The 22,520-nt window shown below is 46.2% G+C and overlaps 1 protein-coding gene across 4 annotated transcripts in view; it reads left to right on the top strand.

Annotated features, from left to right (window-relative positions):
• Nucleotides 1-22,520, top strand: part of ABL1 (ABL proto-oncogene 1, non-receptor tyrosine kinase) — a 139,663-nt gene that overhangs the window by 92,058 nt on the left and 25,085 nt on the right. For all 4 annotated transcript variants that reach the window (XR_004277661.1, XM_032308734.1, XM_032308731.1 and 1 more), the window contains exons 2-4: nucleotides 12,372-12,545; nucleotides 13,135-13,430; nucleotides 21,538-21,810. Coding sequence is in view for 3 of the 4 variants with exons in the window: in XM_032308734.1 (XP_032164625.1) it covers nucleotides 12,372-12,545; nucleotides 13,135-13,430; nucleotides 21,538-21,810 (743 nt within the window). In the remaining variant the exon portion in view is untranslated. The remainder of the gene's footprint in view (nucleotides 1-12,371; nucleotides 12,546-13,134; nucleotides 13,431-21,537; nucleotides 21,811-22,520) is intronic.

The following is a 22,520-nucleotide window of genomic DNA, read 5'->3' as shown; positions in this document are numbered from 1 at the left end:
TCCCTTTCTCTAATCCTGCCCCCCCACCCCGTTTTGGTTTTATTTATTTACATCATGTCTACACCCAACATGGGGCTTGAACTCACAACTGTGAGATCAAGAGTCACATATGCTCTTCTGACTGAGCCAGCAAGGCGTGCCTCCCTCTCTGATCCTTTCTTATGCCCATGGCGAATGTTTTAATTGTGGAAGAAGAAATCCCATTGGTTCAAGATTGGCATCTTACTCCCTCCAGAGGCAGTATTTCTGCAGCTCCAAATAGTGAAAACTGAACATCTCATACTACTCGTTACTTTGTTCTAAAATCATCATAATTTTGCCATTGTAATCACTGATCTACAGTAGAAACAGGGAAAATTGTCCACAGATAAGCTTGAAAATATATGACAACATTGTACAACATGATGACTAGTTGATAGTACTGTATTGTAGATTTGAAAGTTGCTAAGAGAGGAGATCTTCAAAATTGTCCTCATAGGGAAGATTTGCAGCCTTGTGGTGACGGATGTTCACTTACTATGGTGACTGATCATTTCACATTATTGACCTGTATCAAATTATTATGTTGTACACCTGAAATTTATACATTGTTTTATGCCAGTCGTATCTCTATAAAACTAGAAAAGATGAAATAAAAAATATATACAACAAAAACTAAAGATGAAATGGGTTATTGGAAGAATTTAGCTTTTCCTGTGTAATAGTGGATCATAATTAAACACACTAAAAGATTGATAAAATAAATCTTTCTTTTTTTTTTTTTTTTTACTTTTTTAAATGGAAAATTCTAAGTCTGTAAGAAAAGCAGATAGCCCATTAAACTCCTTGTACCCATACTCAGCTGGAACAATGACCAAATTGTGCTCAATCTTAAATTGCCCTCAGTGCAACTGACAGAGTCACTCTCGATCTGAACGTCCTGAGTTCAAGCCCCAGAGAGGGCAGATTAAGTCACTTCTCATAGTCAGTGGGGCTCAAAGTTACATTTGTTAAAACAAAACAAAACAAAAAAACACAAAGCACACTATGGTCGATCTTGTTTTCTTGCCTAGTGAAGTTACAGTTCCAAAGCTAATTACTGACATTTGAGAGGCTAACTTGGCCCTTGGATGATGAGAGTTGTTATTCTCTGAAGTTGGCTTTCAGATCCTCCTTTCTTAACCCACACCGTACGTACTTGATTCTGCTGTCTGTATTGGGTGGTGGTGACAGGGAAGACGGATGAATGAGACTGGGAGACATTTGGGAATTACGGAGGAGAGGGAGGCAGAGAAAGGCTGAGACCAGAAAGAGTGAACCCAGACGAGAAAGGCTGGGGGGACCGGGGCCTGAGGGAGGATGGCCGGAGGTCAGCAGAGGGAGAGACCCCGAGGGGAGCAAGGAAGAAAGCCAGATTCTGAGACCGAAAGTAGAATGAGAGACTTGAGTGGGAGCCATGCAGACTGGTGGATGGGCTGGGGCACGGGGAGCCGAGGGAGAGGTGGAGGAGTAGCCTCACCTCTGCTCCCGCTGCCTGGCCTCTCCAGCGGTCATGAGAGCGCCTGCTTAGTAGGCTCCTGGGGTTCAGTTGCAGACACGGTGCTTGGCACAGTCCTGGCCCTCGGGAAGCCACCAATCAGTACCATCCACTCTTCTTTCACACTTGGTTGCATAAACTTGAAACTCTTTGCTCTTAAATTCTCTTTAAAGACCTAATCCCTATCAGTCTTACCAGTCCTCAAATGTCATTAACAGCACTGTACACCATACATCTTAAAATTGATTTTAAAAGTGGGCCATGGATAGAATTAGTCATTGATTTTTGGAATGCATACCTTTTTTTGATCACATTCTATCACTGAGATTAGCAATAGGAATAATAATGGCTAACAAGACCTTCTGGGGATATTACCTGCCGTCGGGTGGCCCTTTTTCTTCAGTGAGTCTGGTCTAAAATGATCCAGGAGTCCTTGATGACCCTTTCAGGGAGGACAGGAAATGTGAAATGAATGCTTGCAAACCATCCCAGGCCTGGCAGGCAGAGGGGGAGGCTTTCAGTCTGCTGCAAATGGCCTGTGACAGAATAAAAATGCTTGTACGGTTAGCGGGCTCACTGCAGACAGTTTGAATCTGGGCCAGTGCAGGGACTCGGGGAACCGTTCCTCCCTCACAGACAGAACGTGCGTGGAGGTGCTGTCTGCCTGTGCCGGGACTATAACCGATCCTGTTTCTTTCGAAAGCACAGAGAAATGGACTTTTATGTTGCACCTCGCTTTAGGATCTTAACCATGGTTTACAATCCATTTAAAAAAAATGGCTGCATTTCCGAGAGCTTCACAAAAGCTTCCCTGGTGATGCGCCTTTAGTTTGCGTCCTTCTGTCTTTCTGCCGTTCTGGCTGCAGATGAACAGATCGTTGAGGTGCGCTCTTCCTTCATGACTTAATTTTTTACCTTGTTGCTAAACACAAGTACCGCCTGTCCTACACAGCGGCTGCCTGGAAGAAACACCCGCCAGTGCCGTGCACGCTGCCTTGCGCGAGGCAGGCGGTGAAGACTGTGGTAGGAAAGCCGGGCTCTGGCCCGGAGTCCACAGTTTTGTGGGGACAGTAATAGATGAGGGAGTACCTGCCCCGCAGTGCAGGGCCGTGCAATCAGGTACCACACTTGACATTGGTGCAGAAATTTTGTGCATCCAATGTGCATGGAGTCCTCCTGACAGCCCGGCTAGGTAGATGCCATTGTTGCCCTGTGGTGCAGCAGGGACACGGAGGCTGCTGATGTAATGACTCCAAGACCTGGTGGACTAAGGTTTAAGCAATGCTTGTCCGCCCTGGAGCCCAGGCTTACAGATTCCTCACCCATGAGGTGGGTGGCACTTATCCCCCCGGGGCGAGGCGGTAGGAAGTGGGAAGGACCGGTCAGGTTGGTAGACGTAGGCGGGGCAGGGGGCAGGGGAGTCGACTGGGAAGGCATTCCGGGGAGAGTAAATGGCACTTGTCAGGGTGCACACGAGATGAGGCGGCCACAGGGTTTATGTGGGGGAAGCCGCCAGAGGTATGGGGAGCTGGGAGGGAGGAGCTGGCCCCAGACCAGCCCCTGAAGGGCTTTCTGTGCCCACTCAGGAGCTCGGGCTTGTGCAGCAGTGGGAGGAAGGAGAACCCCAGCCATCCTGCCAGGAGCCGTGTCTCCCGTGTTCTCTGCAGACCGCCAGAGACCCTACAAGGCAGGGTCTCTTCTTGTGTTGCCGCAGGCGACCCTGTTGTCCAGTAGTGGCCACCCAGTGACAGGCAGAGCCGTCCTGGGCTTCCTCTTCTGCTTCTGCCAGCCGCCACCCCGTGGGATTTTAACCGGAGAGCTGCTTGGTCAGGCCTGCGTTTTAGAAAGACCCCTCTGGTGGCGGTGTGGAGGGGGAATGGAGCAGGGCAGGGTCGAAGAGGGGAGACCGGTCGGGGCTGTGGTGGGCAGCGATAGGATGGGACTGTCCAGGGAGATTTCGCAGGAAAAGTGGCTACAGTGTGGGTGTAAACTTAGCTGGGACGAGGTGGGGGTCAGGGAGGGGTGACCATCATGTTCAGAGTGGTTTGAGGATGGTGGGGTGTTCTTTTATTGGGGTCTCTGTTGTGCTCCATCTCCAAGAACTGTAGGCTTCTTTGAACAGAGTCTTAGAAAGTGATAGAGAATTTTTTTTTTTAATTTTTTACTTTTTGATAGAAGGAATGGACTGTGTACCTTCAGAAAGGCTTAGTACTTGGACTGCTGATAGAGACAGAGGTTAGCATGGAGAATTCTGTTTTCTAAACTTGACTGGCTTGGAACATTATAATGTAAACAGATTCCAGGGGAAATAGTTAAACCTTGGGCTAATTTAAATAACTTTACTTTTTACTCTTCAATTTTATAAAGGGGGTTTCTCTGGAAACCTATTTAACTTACTGCTTATAATGCCCATTAGTGGGAAGTGTGATAAAACTGCATTTATTTAAAAAGAAAGCTGCATAATTTGGACTTCTCACTGATTTATAGCAGCCTCTTGTCTAGGCCCCTCTCCCTGTTAGATCACTGGGGTTTCTACTGAACCACATCTGTAGTGTAGGAGTTGTGAACCTGGAAGGCTCTTGGGGTTTGGGATAGAATACAGGGGCTCCGTGTCCTTGGATGGGGAAATATTAGAACTTTATTTCACCGACCTCTAACGGAAAATTAGCGTTTCATTTTTTTAAAAATGTAGGCAGCAAAGCTCAGTCATATTAGAGGTACTTGTGACTTTGTCACTGGTAGAACTCAGATATTTCTATGTCATCTAACAGTTGTGATTCTTGCTTACACATATCACTACTTTGAAATGACAGTAGTTACCCCTGGTTCTTGCTATTTAATGTGTTAATAAAGAAGCATATATTTAGGGCACCTGGGTGGCTCAGTCATTAAGCATCTGCCTTCAGTGCAGGTCATGATCCTAGCGTCCTGGGATAGAGCCTCGCATTGGCCTCCCTGCTCGGCGGGAAGCCTGCTTCTCCCTCTCCCACTCCCCCCTGCTTGTGGTCCCTCTCTCACTGTGTGTCTCTCTCTGCCAAATAAATAAAATCTTTTTTTTTTTTAAAGAACCATATATTTAATGCATTAATAAGGAAGTGGTGTGTCACAAATAATTTTTTGGAAAGCTCTTGAGGACTCGTTCAGTACAGTTGTTCTCCTTTGCAGTCCTCTATATTCTGGGCATTTGCAGACTTCTCAGGCATACCAGACCTCACCAGAGGGGCCACAGCCCAGCACAGATGAAGACCCCTCCCTTAGTAGCCTCAGTATGCCAGCTGGCCTTGGATGCCTGTCATAGTCCTGCTGTCCTTGCTAAGGATCTTGTTCAGGATCCACATCCTTCCTGATGCCAGTGAGCTGGTCCCTTCACAGCTCCTCACCCTCAGTGTCTGTGTTCTGTAAATTAATCCACAGGGCAGCGCCTGTCTTCTGTTTGACTTCCAGTGTCGAGGCCATGTTCGTTTTCCTTAGCTGTGTTCTTCCCACAAGGAGCAGAGGCCATGTGGTGATCCTTGGCATCATTACCACCTCGCCTACCCCTGCTCCCCAGCAGATAACACAGCGTTTGAGGTGCTGGCGAAATTTGTTGAGTGTGAGGTTAAGGCCAAGGCTGTATTCAGCTAGGCTCGTTTTTTAAACAATTTTAACTGCTCTGGGTGAGGGTGTAAATTATGAAATAAAGAACCATGTAGAATGTAGATAAAATGATTTTCACCGAGTTCAGATTGTGGGAAATAATACTTTTCCTCTAAGCTCATCTTATAAGAAGTTGTGTGAGACTGTTGTGTACTGACTTGAGAATAGTCCGAGCATGATCTCATCCGTTGGAACCGAGTCTGAAATAAAACATGAAGCCTTCCCTCTGTTTTGAGGGATCTGTTTTATAGATTTCTGAATTACAGAGATGCCTGGAACTGGAGGGTAATAGTGAAAGGCCCACAAAGGAAATAAGAATAAAGCAACAAGGTTTAAATAATTGAAATCTAGCTAAAGTGAGGGGAATATTTATCATTCCCGACACGCCCTGCCCTCCCCCCTTCCCTGACCGGGAAGGGCCGTCCCAGCCATACAGTGTGGGCTGCTCTGTCCTCGGAGGGGATGGGGGCAGGAGCACCTGCCGAAGGGGGGAAGCTTCCCAGGGCTGTTTTTCCTGGAGGTGAAATCTCCCCTCCCCTCGGGACTATGAAGTGGCCACAGGGCCTGGCAGTTCACTGACGCTATAACTCTCTGTTGGCCCACGGAAGGGGCTCAGGGGCAGCCCCTGGAAGTCTAGATCAGACAGGCTGTGTCAGAGAATCTTTCTTGAACGTTTCTGATCCGTGACACACAACTTTAAATTAAGAAAGGATTACTTTCATGTAAAACTGTCTTTAAATTGTACCTTAAAGACCCAGGCCATTTTAGAGTACCATTGAAGTAGGTTCGACACACATGGGCCCACTGAATTTGGTGGCATTATTTTTATTGGATTTTTAAACAGTTTGATATTCTCCTGGTTAAAGCCATAGCTTTTTTTTTTTTTTTTTTTTTTTAAGATTTATTTATTTATTTGACAGAGAGAGATCACAAGCAGGCAGAGAGAGAGAGAGAAGGAAGCAGGCTCCCGGCTGAGCAGAGAGCCCGATGCGGGGCTCGATCCCAGGACCCTGGGATCATGACCTGAGCCAAAGGCAGCGGCTTAACCCACTGAGGCACCCAGGCGCCCCAAGCCATAGCTTTTTGGAGGCTTTTTAATTTAATTTAATTTTTTTAGATTTTATTTATTTATTTGAGAGGGAGAAGCAAACTCCCTACTGAGCAGAGATTCCCAACATGAGGCTGATGAGGGGCTCCATCCTGAGATCCTGACCTGAGCCTAAGCCAGGTGCTTAACAGACTGAGCCACCCAGGCGTCCCTGGAGGCCGTGTGTGTGTGTGTGTGTGTGTGTGTGTGTGTGTGTTAAAGCTATCCCCATCCTTGGTACTCAACTGGCTAATTAATAATGACTTTGCCTGAGTTTTATGGGTGAATGGAAGCCTTCTGATGAATGGTATGGTAAAATAATAACAAAGGGGTCTTAAAAGGGGCAAGAGGCACTTTCGAAGATACAAATCTTAAGTAAGACTTAAAGTATGACTCAGAAAGGATGAGGCAGAAAATGTTCACTAAAAAAAGTAAGAATAATAGCAGATGCTGAAATTTCTCTCCCAAGACTTAACAGTAACCAAAAGATCCCCTGGAAGAACAGAAGAGGGGAGCTGTTTTGGGGCCTCTCTTTTGAATGAAGCCTCGGGCCTTCTTCAGGGGTCTAACTTCCTGACCTCAGGCCTGGCAGAAAGTCCCCTCATGAAGCCGGAAGGCTGAAGAACATTCTGCAGTGTTGGCCTTGTAAGCTGTGATCATTTTTAAGGTTGACGAGCGTAGTTCAATATGAAATGAAGCAAGGAACTTGGCATTTACACATTGTGAGTCAATTTTGACATCAGCCTGGACTGGGACTTGACTGGAAGGTTTTGGTGTTGGGCTGTGGCCGCACTTCAGCGTCTCGATCCAGAGGTATGCGTGAGCAATACTTCCCTTTGGGCTTGGGCCATTAATTTCTGGAATGGAGCAAGAACTGGAGAGGAAAATCGAGAGACTGCCTTGGATTTCCTGACGTCCTGTTGAATCAAAAAAGCAGTGGGAGGCCCTTTCCTTCCTGACAAAGGGCTCATCCCCTCTCATGAAATTCCCAGCAGCGGTCTCCATGTTAGGGACAGTCCCTCCTCGTCCCAGACTTCCAATCCGCAGGCACCCCTGGGCCAGTATCGGCCTTCTGCCTAGTCCAGGTGTTTTCCAGGCCACTTCCCCTGATTATGTAACTTTGATCAAATCCAGATGCTGCAGAATGTTTGATAGAAGAGGTCAAATGGCACTGGAGAAGAAAAGCATTTCTGTATTCATGACTTTGGTTTAATTTCCTGTGTGGGCCGGGTCTGCCAGAGTTGTGTGCTCATGGCCACGAGGTCGGGACTCCAGAGGGAAGCGCGCAAATGTTTTTTCAGGACAGCTCGAGGCTCCTACTCCCCCAGGCTTCTTTTTCACATTAGACTCTCAATTAGGGAAGTGTCCGCCACTTCCTATTTGTGACGGCAGTTTCTCTATTTTTGTAATTGTTTTCTGAATTATAAAAACAGTCCCCATATATTGTGAGAAGTAGGCCAGAATATAGAAGAGAATAAAGGAGGTTTTTTCATGTTTGTGGTCCTACCACCCCATGTTAATAAGTACTGTTCACATTTTGGTGCAGTTCCTTCTGTACTGTTTTCAGTTTGTTTTGTTTTGTTTTTAAGATTTTATTTGTTTGACAGGCAGAGATCACAAGTAGGCAGAGAGCAGGGGGTGAGGTAGGGTGGGGGGAGCAGGCTCCCCGCCGAGCAGAGCCCCATGCGGGGCTCGATCCCAGGACCCTAAGATCATGACCTGAGCCAAAGGCAGAGGCTTAACCTACTGAGCCACCCAGGTACCCCTCAGTTTTTTGATTTTTGTTTTTTTTACAAAATTGGGATCATATTGTATATAACAGGTTGTAATATGAGCACTTAAACAATGCATTATTATGTGTATATTCCCAAGCCAAAAGCTGTCGTTTCTAAAAATATTTTGAATGAGGGCGCCTGGGTGGCTCAGTGGGTAGGGTTCTGCCTTTGGCTCAGGGATCTGGGATCAAGCCCCATGTTGGGCTCTCCGCTCGGTGGGGAGCCTGCTTCCCTTTCTCTGCCTGCCTCACTGCCTACTTGTGATCTCTTTCTCTCTCTTTCAAATAAATAAATGAGATCTTTTATTTTTTATTTTTTATTTTTTATTTGACGGCCAGAGAAAACAAGTAGGCAGAGAGAGAGAGCGGGAGAAGCAGGCTCCCCGTTGAGCAGAGAGCCCGATGCAGGGCTCGATCCCAGGATCCTGGGATCACGACCTGAGCCGAAGGCAGAGGCTTTAACCCACTGAGCCACCCAGGCGCCCCAATAAATGAAATCTTTAGAAAAATATTTTGAATGGCTTATGAATATATTTTGTATTACGGATGGACCACAAGCTGACTTACCTTCTGTTGATATTTTGTACTTTTCTAATTCTGTGCTATTTAAAAATCAGTCTATAGAAATAGTAGATATAGATCTCAGGATAATTCCTACAGGTGATAAAAGGTTGTGGAATTAACTAAAGATTCAGTTTGTATTTCTGGTTGCCCTCCTAAAGTGTTGTGGAGATTTCTCCGGGAACCACTGCCGGAGAAAGTTACATTTCACTGAAGTCTTACACTGACTTAGCCTCAAGAAAATGTACCTGCCAATTTGATGAAGAATTTGCATTTCTTTGATTACTAGCCAGGGCTAACATGCTTTCTAAGTTTGGGGATAATTTAAATTTTCTGTGAATTGCTTATTCATGGTTTTGGTTCCTTTTTCCATAGTGGAGGGATTTGTCTTTTTGTGTTGATATGCAAGAGTTCTTTTATGTTAAGAATCCTCAGTCTAATGGTGTTACTTAATATAATGGCAGTAGAGGACTTTTGACCCGCCAGCGAGCTCCGCTTCCTGTAAAACCTGCCTCTCCGGTGCCCAGGGCCCCCCACCATCCTCTGGCACTCACTGCTGCAGCCACTCCCAGGGCCAGTTATATTTCCCTCCGGATCTTCAGTGACACTTGTTGTTTTATTTACTTAGTATGAAACCAGTGAAATGCAGGCGTAAAAAGAGGACAGTTTCTATCATATTCAGATGGATGCCTTAGACAGGTGATTTTAACATTGCTGCGGGACCAGGTGTGAGTGAGCCAGCTGTGAATATTTGGAAGGGACTGTGGTGGGGTCACAGAGCTTAAAAATCCAAGTCTTCCCTTGCTTGGCCTGCAGGAAACCAAAGCTGGAAGCCAGTGGTGGGGACAAGCTCTGACACTCAACACATACCCACCCCTGAAAGGGCAGGCCTCATCGCTGCAGTCAGGGCCAGCAACCAACACCCATTCAGGTGGGGATGGTAGATCACACTTTTTTTTTTCCTTTTAATTTAAAAAAAAAAAATAGTTCTCTGCCTTAACTGGCTTTATTTAGTTAACTGATCAGTCCCTGATCATGATGGTGCTAGGTGTGTTTTTAGATCCCATGTAAGATACTCGGAAGAGCGAGCCCTAAGTCATCACGAAGGCTCACACTCTAGGAAGTGTTACAGGTCCTCTCCCTTGAATTTCGCTTTGCCCTTATGATTCATACAGTGAGATTACCAAACATAGTCATGACGTAATTTGGGATTTACTCTTTTAGCAAAAACAATTCCTGAAGGTTTAGTTCAGTCAGTAGTATGAAAGCTAGAATTGAAAGACCCTTGTTAGGGCGCCTGGGTGGCTCAGTTGGTTAAGCGTCTGCCTTTGGCTCCAGTCATGATCTCAGGGTCCTGGGATAGAACCCCCCATTGGGCTCCCTGCTCAGTGAGGAGACTGCCTTTCCCCCTCTGCCTCTGCTCCACGCATGCCCCCACCCCCCGGGTTAAGGTTCATATTCAGATGGATGCCTTAGATAGGTGATTTTAACATTGCTGCAGGACCAGGTGTGAGGGAGCCAGCTGTGAATATTTGGAAGGGACTGTGGTGGGGTCACAGAGCTTAAAAATCCAAGTTCTATCTCAAATAAATTTTCTTAAAAATCTTTAAAGAGTGCCTGGGTGGCTCAGTTCATTGGGCAACTGTGTTCGGTTCGGAACTTAATCCCAGATCAAGTCCCGCATAGGTCTCCCAGCTCTGTGGGGAGTCTGCTTCTCCCTCTGACTTTCTCCCCTCTCATGCTCTCTCTCACTGTCAGTCTCTCAAATAAATAGATAAAATCTTTTAAAAAATAAATTTAAAAAAATCTTAAAAAAAAAAAAAGGACCCTCATTAGTTATGTTGTATTAGTTTATTCCAAAGAGATATTTTAAAGAATGCCGATTTCTGTAAGTTCTCCAGGTGTGTTTCTGGAGGTTAGCCTCATTCCTCAGATGTCTTAGGTGTCTCCAGTGGTTGTTTTTGTTTTTGTTTGTTTGAGAAGTGAATACTGCAGAATCAGGCCCATCCCTGAGACAAGTGTCATTGCCCAAGAAAAGGTGTTTGGGAGTTCTCTAAATCCATAAAGAGGGAACATTTAAGTAATTTTTAAATTTTTCTTTCTTTTTTTTTTTTTTTTTAAGATTCATTCATTTTAGAAAGATTGAGTGCAGCCGGGGGAGGGGCAACAGGAGAGGGAGAGTCTGCTGTGCACAGTCTAATGCGGGCCTCGATCCCACACCCTGAGATCATAACCTGGGCTGTAACCGAGTTGGATACTCAACTGAGTCACCCAGGCACCCCTCAATAAGTTTCTTATCATTTGGGAAGATTAGAATTTCCCCCTTTCCTCCTTTTATAAATAAAGTTTGATTGCTTATTGTAGTTTCCTTAAATGAGTATTTAGATTTCAACCCATAATATCCTGTGACTATAAAGACCTACTTATCACTTTCTAAGACTCTGTCTAAGGGCAACTGGGTGACTCATTCGGTTGAGTGGCCCACTCTTGATTGTGGCTCAGGTCATGATCCTGGGTCGTGCTCAGCGTCGAGTCTGCTTGTCCCTCTCCTTCTTTCCCCCACTCTGCTCGTGTGCACCTCCTCACTCGCTCTCTCTGGCTCAGATAAATAAATAAAATCTTTTTTAAAAAAAACCTACTTGGATTACATTTGCTGGCTAAAAAAAGCTCACGTGTATATCACAGAAATTCTAGTAAGGTTGAGTGTAGTTCAAGAAAAAAAAGGAAGAAGAAACTTCAGGAAAAGATAATGAACTGTTTGACCCAGTAGTGAACATTAGCCACATGTTCGTTTTTTTTTTTTTTTTTTTTTTTTTTTTTTTAAAGATTTTATTTATTTATTTGACAGAGAGAGATCACAAGTAGTCAGAGAGGCAGGCAGAGAGAGAGGAGGAAGCAGGCTCCCTGCTGAGCAGAAAGCCCGATGCGGGACTCGATCCCAGGACCCTGAGATCATGACCTGAGCCAAAGGCAGCGGCTCAACCCACTGAGCCACCCAGGCGCCCTAGCCACATGTTCTTAATACAAGAAATGTTGATTGGTGTTCAGCTTTTACCACTTACCTATATGCGAAACATGAAGGACTTTGTTATTACAGAGTGGAAGGAACTTACTAGTTTTCACAAAGTAAAAGACATGTAACAAAGGCCATATTTGAGAGTGGAGAGCGAGCTGGAAGGGAGGGTAGGATGAGACTGCTATAACCTTGGGAAGGAAACCGCTGAGAGACACTGTCTATAGCTGGAGAACAAGAAATAAAGTCTATGCAAGTCTGTTAGTGAAAATGCGAAGGTAACTGGTAGAGAGGCTGGCTGGCGCGGGACAGCACAGCTGTTGGCCTCTGGGTGTAGGGGAGATGGGCGTAGAAGGTGTTTGTCCTTCATTATAAGCCTTTCTGTCTTATTTGGTTTTTTAAATTATGTGCACGTATTAACTTTGACATGTTTTTAAATGTTTTAAAGAAACTTGTGTTACATAGAAGCAGGGGCAAAGACGTATGAGGACAGACTATTTCCAGTTTTAACTGAGTTCATTTTGAATTAATGAATTTAACAAGCTGAACCTATTTGGGAACAGTGATTCCCACCTTGGAATGAAAATAATATTTTTCAGAAGATTTGGGAAAGGAAGAGTCCATTTTTACTTTACCGCCTTTCTTATTATTACACATAGATGTTGAGAAATGAAATAGATTAGAAATGTATAATGATGGAAACAGACTTTTTTTGTTTCTCAGAATAAAACTAACTTTTCCCCCGAATTCTTCCTGTTTCTTCTGTTTCCCCTTTGTCTTCCAGAAGCCCTTCAGAGGCCAGTAGCATCTGACTTTGAGCCCCAAGGTCTCAGCGAAGCAGCTCGATGGAACTCCAAGGAAAACCTTCTTGCTGGCCCCAGTGAAAATGACCCAAACCTTTTCGTTGCACTGTATGATTTTGTGGCCAGTGGGGACAACACCCTAAGTATAACTAAAGGTAAAAGGGCTGTGGACCACTGCTGGTGCTTGCAAGAGACAGAAATCAGAGGAAACTGTGGCTTGACTAGCTACCCCTTTGCCTAGTGAAAGAGTAGCTTTAAAGATCAGAATGCAGAGACATCAAAGAAAAGAAAAGAAAAGAAAAGAAACACCTAGCATCTTTATAAGAGAGCCGCTTTTCCTTAAAGAGAAGAGTTCCTGTACAATAGTCTTAGAAAAACAGAGGATCATAGTGAAAAGAATGCCTGGACCGAGCACTGAAAAATGCCTTCTTTTTTCTTTCTTTTTTAAGAAAAAGTACTTTTTTCCCTAAGTAATTTCATTATGCTAGGAACAGAACACTTGACTAAACCTAATAGATTTATGAAAACTGAGGCTCTGTGTTTTTTATTCAGTGCCAACAGGAAGCTTCATCTATAAAGTATACTCTTCTGTACACTTATAAATGCATTTGTTTATGTGGATTTGTTAAAGAGAAGTAGGAATTTAGGGATTTGGAGATTTTTGGTAATCCTGTATGAATCAATGGGAATGAACGAAGCCAGCTTTTATAAAGCTGATGTCTGATTTGATTCTCTTCTTCTAAGGTGAGAAGCTCCGGGTTTTAGGCTACAATCACAATGGGGAGTGGTGTGAAGCCCAAACCAAAAATGGCCAAGGGTGGGTCCCAAGCAACTACATCACACCAGTCAACAGTCTGGAGAAACATTCCTGGTACCACGGGCCCGTGTCCCGCAACGCAGCTGAGTACCTGCTGAGCAGCGGGATCAACGGCAGCTTCTTGGTCCGGGAGAGCGAGAGCAGTCCTGGCCAGAGGTCCATCTCGCTGAGATACGAAGGGAGGGTGTACCACTACAGAATCAACACTGCTTCCGATGGCAAGGTACGGGGCTAAGCCGGGGGAGCTGCTGGACTGGGGGTGTTCAGCTTTGGCCAGGAGGACCCAGGGCTCCTGATGCTGCGGTTGAGAAGCTATCACAAATCCCAAACGGGAAGATGCTTGAAGGCAGCATCTTCAGGTAGATGCCGCAGGCATCGCTCTGTTAGCCTAGGAAAGACACTCTGTTGAGGACCAGTCACGTGATGTTACAAGTCCAGGGGCCTGGTGTGGCTCTCTGCCTGTCCTGCTGGAGTTTTATTTTTTATTGCTAGCTGTTTTGTAAGACGGGAATTCCCGCTAGGTTTGGGACATACTTCTTAAATTAGGATTCTTCCTTTTTAAAAAATCACTTACTGTGATCGTAATTCATCTTCTGTGCAATAATAATAAAATTGCAATAATAAGTGGATATTTTTAGGGGCGCCTGGGTGGCTCAGTGGGTTAATAAATGGATATTTTTAAAGTAAAAGACCCACCTTAATAGCACTTCCCAAATAAGCATGGTACCTGCCGTTCTTCCCGTAAATCTGTGTGTACCTGCGCGCGATTACACGCGCACACACACACACACACACACACACACACAGTTGTTAATCACGAACAAGGTCCCATTGTACCCATTGTAGATTTCCAAACCCAAACCGTAGTTTTGTAGATGCGTTGAATGTACAGTTTTCTAAATTTTTAAATTTTTTATTTTTAAAGATTTTATTTATTTATTTGACAGAGGGAGAGGGAGAAGCAGGCTTCCCGCCGAGCAGGAAGCCTGATGGGAGGCTCGATCCCAGGACCCTGGGATCATGACCTGAGCTGAAGGCAGACACTTAACGACTGAGGCACCCAGGCGCCCCGAATGTACAGTTTTATTGTGACTTTATATGAACAATGCTCAAGAGTCCATGAAGGAAAAGGAGGGTTTAACATTTTTCAGGTTCCTCCTGGTGACGGGCACATTTTTTAGGCATCCGCTCATTTAAACCTCACTTCGGTCCTCAGGGTGGAGGTCACTGTGATCTGCGTTTTTGCATTAAGGAGTTGGGGACTTAAATGGGAGGAGGTATTTTGCCCAGAATCACCTCATGTGCGACTGGGGAGCGCGGCTTGGACCCGCTGTCCTCCCTGCGGTACCGTGCCGTCATCCAGGGTGCAGACGGGTGGGTTACTGGGCAACGTCGAGATGGTGGATGTGTTTTTTTAATTAATATGTAATGTGTGCACATGGTTAAAAAAAAAGACGAAATAGATTACAGTGAGAATCTGTCTCCTAATTCCACTCCCCTTCCCAGAGGCAACCCCTGTAACCAGTTTCTTTCAGAGTACCCCACTGTATGTATATGCTTATATATATATATATATATATTTTTTTTTTAAGATTTTATTTATTTACTTGTCAGAGCAAGAGAATGTACAAGCAGGAAGGGCTGCAGGCAGAGGAAGAAGCAGGCTCCCCACTGAGCAAGGAGCCCGATGCAGGACTCCGTCCCACAACCCTGGGATCACAGTCTGAACTTAAAGCAGATGCTTAACCGACTGAGCCACCTGGGCATCCCTGTACTTACATTTTTTATAAAAACACAAATGATGCAGACTTCACACTGTTTGGATCTTACTTTTCCCACCAACATTCACTGAAGATCGCTTTACGGTAGCACGTGTAGAGCTGCCTCGTTCTTATTAATGACTGCTTGTGTGGATGGACTATCCTTTATTGAAGCAGTGCCCTACGGGTCGACTTTTAGGTTCTTTCCAGTCTTTTGCTGTTACAAATAACACTGCTCCGAGGTGGCTTTCAACCCATTAAAAAAAATATCTTGGCACGCTGTATAAAAGCATTTACATCAGCACCTAGTACTCAAACTAGTAACAAAAGGTTCTGGAAGCCTTCCTCACCCTCACTGTGTGTAATGCACTCTGATACTTCGTATTCCCTTCTGTTCTGTCTCGTTTTTTAAAAAAGTTGTGGTCAGAATCCGCTAAGTTTAATTCTCTAGACACACGTACATGTACATATTTCAGAGACATATGTACGTGTGTACAAATTTCCATCGTGTTGAATGTACATGTGTCATGTTTTGAGGGGTCTCTGTGCCATTTACTAAATTTATCTTTTCCTCTGTATTTGAAATATACCAAATTGGCATAGGGCGGGTCATGTACTTGTGTGGGTCATGACCTGCACTGGGAACGTGTTGTACACCCTTTGTGTACAGTGTCAGTGTATGCAAGATAAGGTGCTAGAACTGACGGGAGGTTTTGTGCGTTTAGAATTTGTGTAGATGTCGTCAGATTACCTTCTGTAGAAATTGTGCAGATGTGTTTACTCACCCTGTTGCTGGTGAGAAATGGAGCTTCCAGGAGAAACAGGAGTGCATCGTCCCTCCACCTCAACAGTGCTGTCAGGCTTGTGGAAACATCTGTCACTGATTGGTAAAGATGGTCTCATTATGTTTAATGTACATGCTTCGTGTTTTGAGGGATCCCCGTGCCTTTTGCTAAATTACATTTTCGTGCAGATCTAAATATACCAAATTTACTTATACACTGAGATCTGTTGATGTACCCTCTGTTCTCTTCCAATATTAGACTTTTACTTGTTACAGTTGTATATGTTTTAATGTGTGATAGAGCTAGTTCCCCTCCTTGTAGTCCTCTTAATATTTTTATGGCTATCCTCAAACATTCATTTGTACCACACAAATGCACATATATCTCTCTTTTTAATGTTCTTCTCTTGTTTTTCCGCATGTCTCAAAGTCTTCTGGCCAAAGCCCTTATTGCTGATATCTAGTGCTTTCCATGATGGCAGAGGTCTTTGTACCCAGCATGGCCACTTGCTGATGTGTGACTAGAGATCAGCCTTACCACCTTGCCTTTCGGGTCCTCATTCTTCTCCCAGATGTGGAGCTAGGTCATTCCATTCTGCAGGACATACTCCAGGTGGGGGGCCCTTTGAAACCTTGCCTTCAACCCACAAGGGTTCCTCTCTCGTGAATTAGAACACCAGCGCACACCGCCCATGAGGGAGGTGATTTCCTGGAGCTGACAGCTTGCTTCCCATCTGTGCTGTTTATCCAAGGCAAACCATGCCGCCCCGCGGTAATCAGTTGAGGTTTGTACTGAACAGGGTAATGGTTTCTTTTCCCTGGAGTTGTTTAACCAGCATCCTAGGAACAGATTCAGGCAGGCATGATCTAGTTTGACAACTCATTAGCCGGGGGTCGGTCCAGAATAGCGCTCAGAGAGAGAGCAAGGCCTGCATGTGGGATGCATGATTCACAGAATTCGAGAAAAGCTGGTATGTGCCAGGGGAGCACAGGGAGCTCATTTAATCAGGCAGTATCCACCACTGGGCAACTCATCCAAGTGTCCTAGGCCTGCTGCCTCCTCCTCACCCACCCACCCTGGCAGACTCGCCCGTCAGCTGTCCGAGCACCTGGAGACGCCTCAGCCCGCGGGGTTATCAGTTCCGGCCATCTGCAGAGGCGCCTCTCTGTGAGGGCTGCACTCGAGGGGCTGTGCTGGGTGGGATCGTATTCCTGGAATGAGCGGAGCAGTATCCGAGGTATTGGGGGAGGTACTACAGCAACGCATGAGACAGTGTGGCTCGGCGCTGAGAAAGGCTTGCATAGCAGAGCCTTGATGCAATCCTTTTTGGATTTCTAAGGGGAAAACTTAAGGTTGGTAGGAGGGACAGGCTGGGGTTGCCTAAGCTTAATGCTTATTTTTCAAATAGCTAATCTTTAGAAAACAACTGAATTTAGAAGATTCTTCTCTAAGGCCCCGAAAGATTTCTTTTTGCCTCCACCCTCCTGGCCCTGATGTACTTCTGTTGTTGTGTCCCTGAGCTTCTGCGGCCATTGCGGCCACTCAGTCGGCCCAGGGCTCCGGGAGCTTCGAGCTGGACTGTCACAGGGGCCATACCAAACTGAGCCGTTGCTGCTCTGAGGAGTCTCCACGGTCTGGAAAACCACCCCATCCCCTGGGATGTGATTGTCATTCTCAGTGCTCTCCGAGTTCACTGTCTCCTGCCAGCGCAGTGGAATTAAAGGCTGATTTTCCTCCACCATCCGCTGCCTGAATCATTTTTAGTTCTTCTGGTTGTTTGTGTCTACACTTTATTTACTTTTGTGGGAGGCCACTGTCAAGTTCCACAGTTCCTTATACCCCGTGATAGAGTCTTTGCTTTTCTTCAAAGAGGTTCCCGGGTGACATTCATTTTCACGGTCTGCTGAAGTGACAGGGTCGGGTTGACAGGAGTGGAATTTGGGCTTCAGCTTTAGCAGAAGCGGCAGGATAGGCCAACTGTATAACCTCTTGAATTTTTAAAAATTACCCACCCTGACAGTGGCTTGGCAGGTACAGGCATCCCAGTGAAAAGTCTGCTGAAACATGGCTGACCTTCCCTTGTCGAGGAGACTTTGAGCATTATTAAGTACTGCTTAATTATTAATTATTAAGCCCTGCCCTCCTGCACTGCGCCTACACTGTCAGGGTAATAATGTTGCTTCCTGGCCCAGCAGCCTGTAACCAGTAGTACATCCAGGGTGGTCTGAGGCAGCTAAAAGGGGCACCATTCCCAAGCACTGATAAGCTGGTAAGTCTGGCTGTCAAGAAGAACACTGTTTCTGGTGCGTTTCTTCAACAAGTCCTATCTTTGGGGTTCCTGCATGATCAGCAGGAGTCCCAGTCCTGGCTGAGCACCCAGAGTGTCTATATAACCAGGTGCGCACAATGACATGCCGTTCATAACGCTAATTTACACTTTATTCTCGGAACATGCCAGGAATTCCTGATGCGGATTCCCCAGTTCACTAGCAAAATGCTCAAAACTCAGAACTAATCAGAAGGAAGCCAGCAGACCTGACTGTTAGAAGGTGGCCGTGCGGTGCATTGAGAAGGGAGAGGAGTTTTAATATTTAACAAGTGTTGGAATGTAAATTTTATGTTGAAAGATGAACTAAGTCACGGGGTCTATAAATCTGATTATTGAGAAGGATAAAGTAGGTCCGCTCAGTGAAGCCTCCCACAACTCTGAAACCTCTTAGCAGGAGAGCCCGTGCAGGAGTCGGACGAGACCAAGAACAAGTTCTGCATAAACTAGGGCCAGGCGGAGCCGTCAGCATTCTGTGCGACGGAAGGAGCTTGGTCCTCGGGTTGGGGAGCACTCCTTTCACGCCGACGGGGAGAAGTAGGTAATGAGCCTTGCTCCCGGTGACCAGCCCCAGGAGCCCCACACTGCGCCAGTGATGTCCGAGGGGCAAGGGGTGCTCTAATCCCAGGGAGTGCCTTTTGGGAGAGGCTCCACGCTCTTCTCTGCGCTTCATGGCAGCAAAAACAGTGGCAGCTGAACTCCCTCCAAAAGAAGAGGGCATGGAACACTTGGCATCCACAGTGAAGTCACTGGATGACTGACAGACTTTTCCAAAGAGGGGTGGGATCAGGGGCTGTCCCCACATCCTACTTGGTCTTCTCCGTGAACTGCACTTGTGTCAGCAATGCCCACCTACAGGAGTGCCCTGTACATCAGTGTGTGGACATCGGGCAAAGCGCAGGCTTAGTGGCACTGACTTCTGCTCCCCGCCTCCCCCAGCACCTCTCTGCGCTCTTCTGGGCCGTAAGTGAAACTGATCTGCTGTCCTTAGACTAAGGTGCTCCGAGGTGTGAGTGGGGCCTCCGAGTGGGCCCTCCGCTCACTCTGGAAGGTCCTGCCACTGAAGGGCACCATCTGGCAGAGGGACAAGTCCCCAGAGCTGCGGGATCCTTCTGGACAATTCTTGGGTTGCTCAGAATTTTATTTTAGTAGGATTGCAACCAGAAGATTGTAAATTACAGGGGTGCCTGTGTGGCTCAGTTGGTTAAGCGTCTGCCTTCAGCTCAAGTCATGATCTCAGGGTCCTGCTTTCCCCTCTCCCTCTGCCACTCCCCCTGCTTGTGTGCACGCATGTGCTCTCTCAAATAAATAATTTAAAGAAAAAAAAGATTGTAAATTACAAAACTCTAAGTCAGAGTTTGCTCTTCCCTTGCCTGAGTTTTAAAAATCTGTTTATGTTATCTCCCCAAGCAAAAAATTAAAAAAGGAAGAAAGAATTCTGTTTACTTTCTCGAGGGTTATAAATGGGATCGACTCATGTATTTGTTAATATTTTCTTCTTTTAAAATATTTTAATTATCTATTATTACAAACATACAGGAATTGATGGAGCCTTCCATAACCAACCCTGCCATGTTTTTCAGGCTTTTTCTTCCTTTTTCTGTTTTTCAGTAATGGAGATACTATAGCTACAGCTCTAGTACAGCTGATCCTGTTCCTTTTTTTCCCTCCTGCCCCACACATCACCGCTATTCCAAACCCAGTTCCTCCTCTATCTCAGTAGTCAGGGCAAGTTGTGATTCTTAACTTTTTTTTTTTTAAGGATTTTGTGTATTTATTTGACAGAGAGAAACACAGAGAGAGAGGAAACACAAGCAGAGGGAGTGGGAGAAGGAGAAGCAGGCTTCCCACCCAGCAGGAACCCAGTCGGGGCTTGGTCCCGGGATGCTGGGATCATGATCTGACCAAAGGCAGACACTTAATGACTGAACCCCCCAGGCGCCCAAGTCATTTTTTTTTTTAAGATTTTATTTATTTATTTGACACCTCACAAGTAGGTAGAAAGGCAGGCAGGGGCAGGGGGGCGGGGAAGTGGGGAAGCAGGCTCCCCGCTGAGCAGAGAGCCCAATGCGGGGCTCGGTCCTAGGACCCTGAGATCATGACCTGAGCCAAAGGCAGAGGCGTGACCCACTGAGTCCCTGGAGTCATCATTTTTTTTTTTTAATTTTTTTACTAACATACAATGTATTATCCGTGGAGCTGTCATTTTTAATGTTGCCCCCCACCTTCCGCAGTCGCTGGCTGCCCTTCTTGAGTTAGAAGGTTTGGTTACTTGCTGTCCCCCTGGAGCCTGATGTCCTGTTTGGATTTTAACGTGGAATTGTTTTTTTGCAAAGGAAGCATTCCCTCACCACTTCACTGAAACAAACCAAAAAAGAAAAAAAATAGCTGTCCCCATCCACGCTTGCTTTCTGTTGGCCTGTCAGCCTGCTCCCGTCCCTCCCTCCTTCCGTGGTGCATCCCGCGAGAGTGACAGGTGCATGACTCTGTGCATGGGATCAGAGCCCGCTGTAGATCTCAGAGGGAGGCTCGCTTGCGCTGGTGTCTGAAAGCCCCTTTCCTGACTCCCCCACAGTAGAGGAGGCTGTGCGGCCCTAGTGTGGCCCTCCAGTCCCCCGCCCCCCACACTCACCCCTGCAGTGTGCTGACAGGGCATCCCACAGGGGCATCCGGCTGGGGTCTTCGAGTCTGGGCTGCCAAAGCTTTTTAGCCCAAATTGAGGATGTGAGAATGAGAAGAAGATTGATGTTTTGTTTAGTGATTTCCATCTCTGATGACTATGTAGTTCTGGATAATTATATAATTATAAATAATAATTAGAGGTTTTAGGTAATAAGCATAATGATTTTTTTAAAATTTGCTTTCTTTTTTAATCAGCAAATAGGTACTAAGTTGTGTTCTTCACTAATTTAATCACCGACTATTTATTGAGTACATATTACGTGCTGTGTATTTCTTATTCTCCCCATTGGGGACACAGGATTAAAACAACTTAGGGCTCTGCTCTCATGAAGCTGACATTCTAGGAGGTGTTGACAGTAAGTAGTCGACCAAATAAGCAGGATAAGTACAATGCAGAGAAGTAAGAGAGGCGATATGATGACTAGTGCTAGGTGATGACCAGGTCAGGTGACTGCAGTGACATTGACATTTATGCCAGGCTCAGGATGGTAAGAGAGAACCAGGAATGTGGTGATTAGGTGGCTGGAGGATTTCAGGCAGAGGGAGCAGCAGATGCAAAGGCCCTGAGGCATTTTGTTACACCTTCTGCTTTAGCAAGTAAATTACAGCATGTGTAGAGAAACACAACATGGGTGGTCTTCTGCACACTGCGTCCTGCGTGGAGAGCCGTCTATCTGAGGGGTTGCTGTGCACTGACAGGCTCAGCAGAGCTGGTTTATCAGAGTTGTTCGGGTTTGTGTGCGCTCTGCGGGCTGAAAGCTGTCCTGTTTCCCTCAGCTCTACGTCTCCTCAGAGAGCCGCTTCAACGCTTTGGCTGAGTTGGTTCATCATCACTCGACTGTGGCCGACGGGCTCATCACCACTCTCCATTACCCGGCCCCCAAGCGCAATAAGCCCACCATCTACGGCGTGTCCCCCAACTACGACAAGTGGGAGATGGAGCGCACGGACATCACCATGAAGCACAAGCTGGGCGGAGGCCAGTACGGGGAGGTGTACGAAGGCGTGTGGAAGAAATACAGCCTGACGGTGGCCGTGAAGACCTTGAAGGTAGGCCTGGGCCTGCTGCGGCTAGATCCAGCCCCGCCCTTGCCCGCTTGCGGCTCTCTCGGTGGCCTGCCCCTGCGCTCAGGCCTGAGTTGGGTAACCGGTGCCCAGGAAGTGCCTCTGTGGGCCTTTCTTCAGACGGGTTCAGCCCCTCTCCCCGACTCCATCCGTGTGCCTCCATACAGTGAGAGCCAAGAAGGGCTGTGGTTTTTCGTGTAAAAAGATGAGTCATTTGGAGAAGTGTTTTCATTATATGGCAAGATTCTTTTAAAGCCGTGGGTTTCCGTTCTCTCTGTGTGGCATTTGGATCACTTCCTATGAGAGTTAAAAGGAGGAAAAAAAACTAAGTTTTGAAAGAAGGGGATTTATTTAACCACAACGCATTTGACTGTTCTGTGGATTTTTGTCGGCAGATTTGAAAGGCAGAGCATTGGGTGTTTTAGCAGGTTCCAGTTCTGTGTGGTGTGAGTGCAGGCCTCTGGAAATGGAGGTGTAGAAAGGCCTGAAGGAAGCGTCAGGGCTCCCTACTGACTCAGGTACCAGAGGGTCATTCTTGTTAACTAGGACTTTTCGCCCTTTCCGCTCAAGCGTGGGGTTTGTAGTTTTCTGGCGGATTTGATGTCCTTTGAAATCTTGAGGAGGCTCAAGCACAGGTTTTGCTTGCGACTGTCTTTGCCTTCCACATGTGAGCTGAGCTTTTACCCGTGGCCAGA

Source organism: Mustela erminea, chromosome 12 (assembly GCF_009829155.1).
Source record: "Mustela erminea isolate mMusErm1 chromosome 12, mMusErm1.Pri, whole genome shotgun sequence".
Lineage (NCBI taxonomy): Eukaryota > Metazoa > Chordata > Mammalia > Carnivora > Mustelidae > Mustela > Mustela erminea.
Note: the sequence above shows the minus strand (reverse complement) of the source record. Positions and strands in the feature narration are given on the sequence as shown.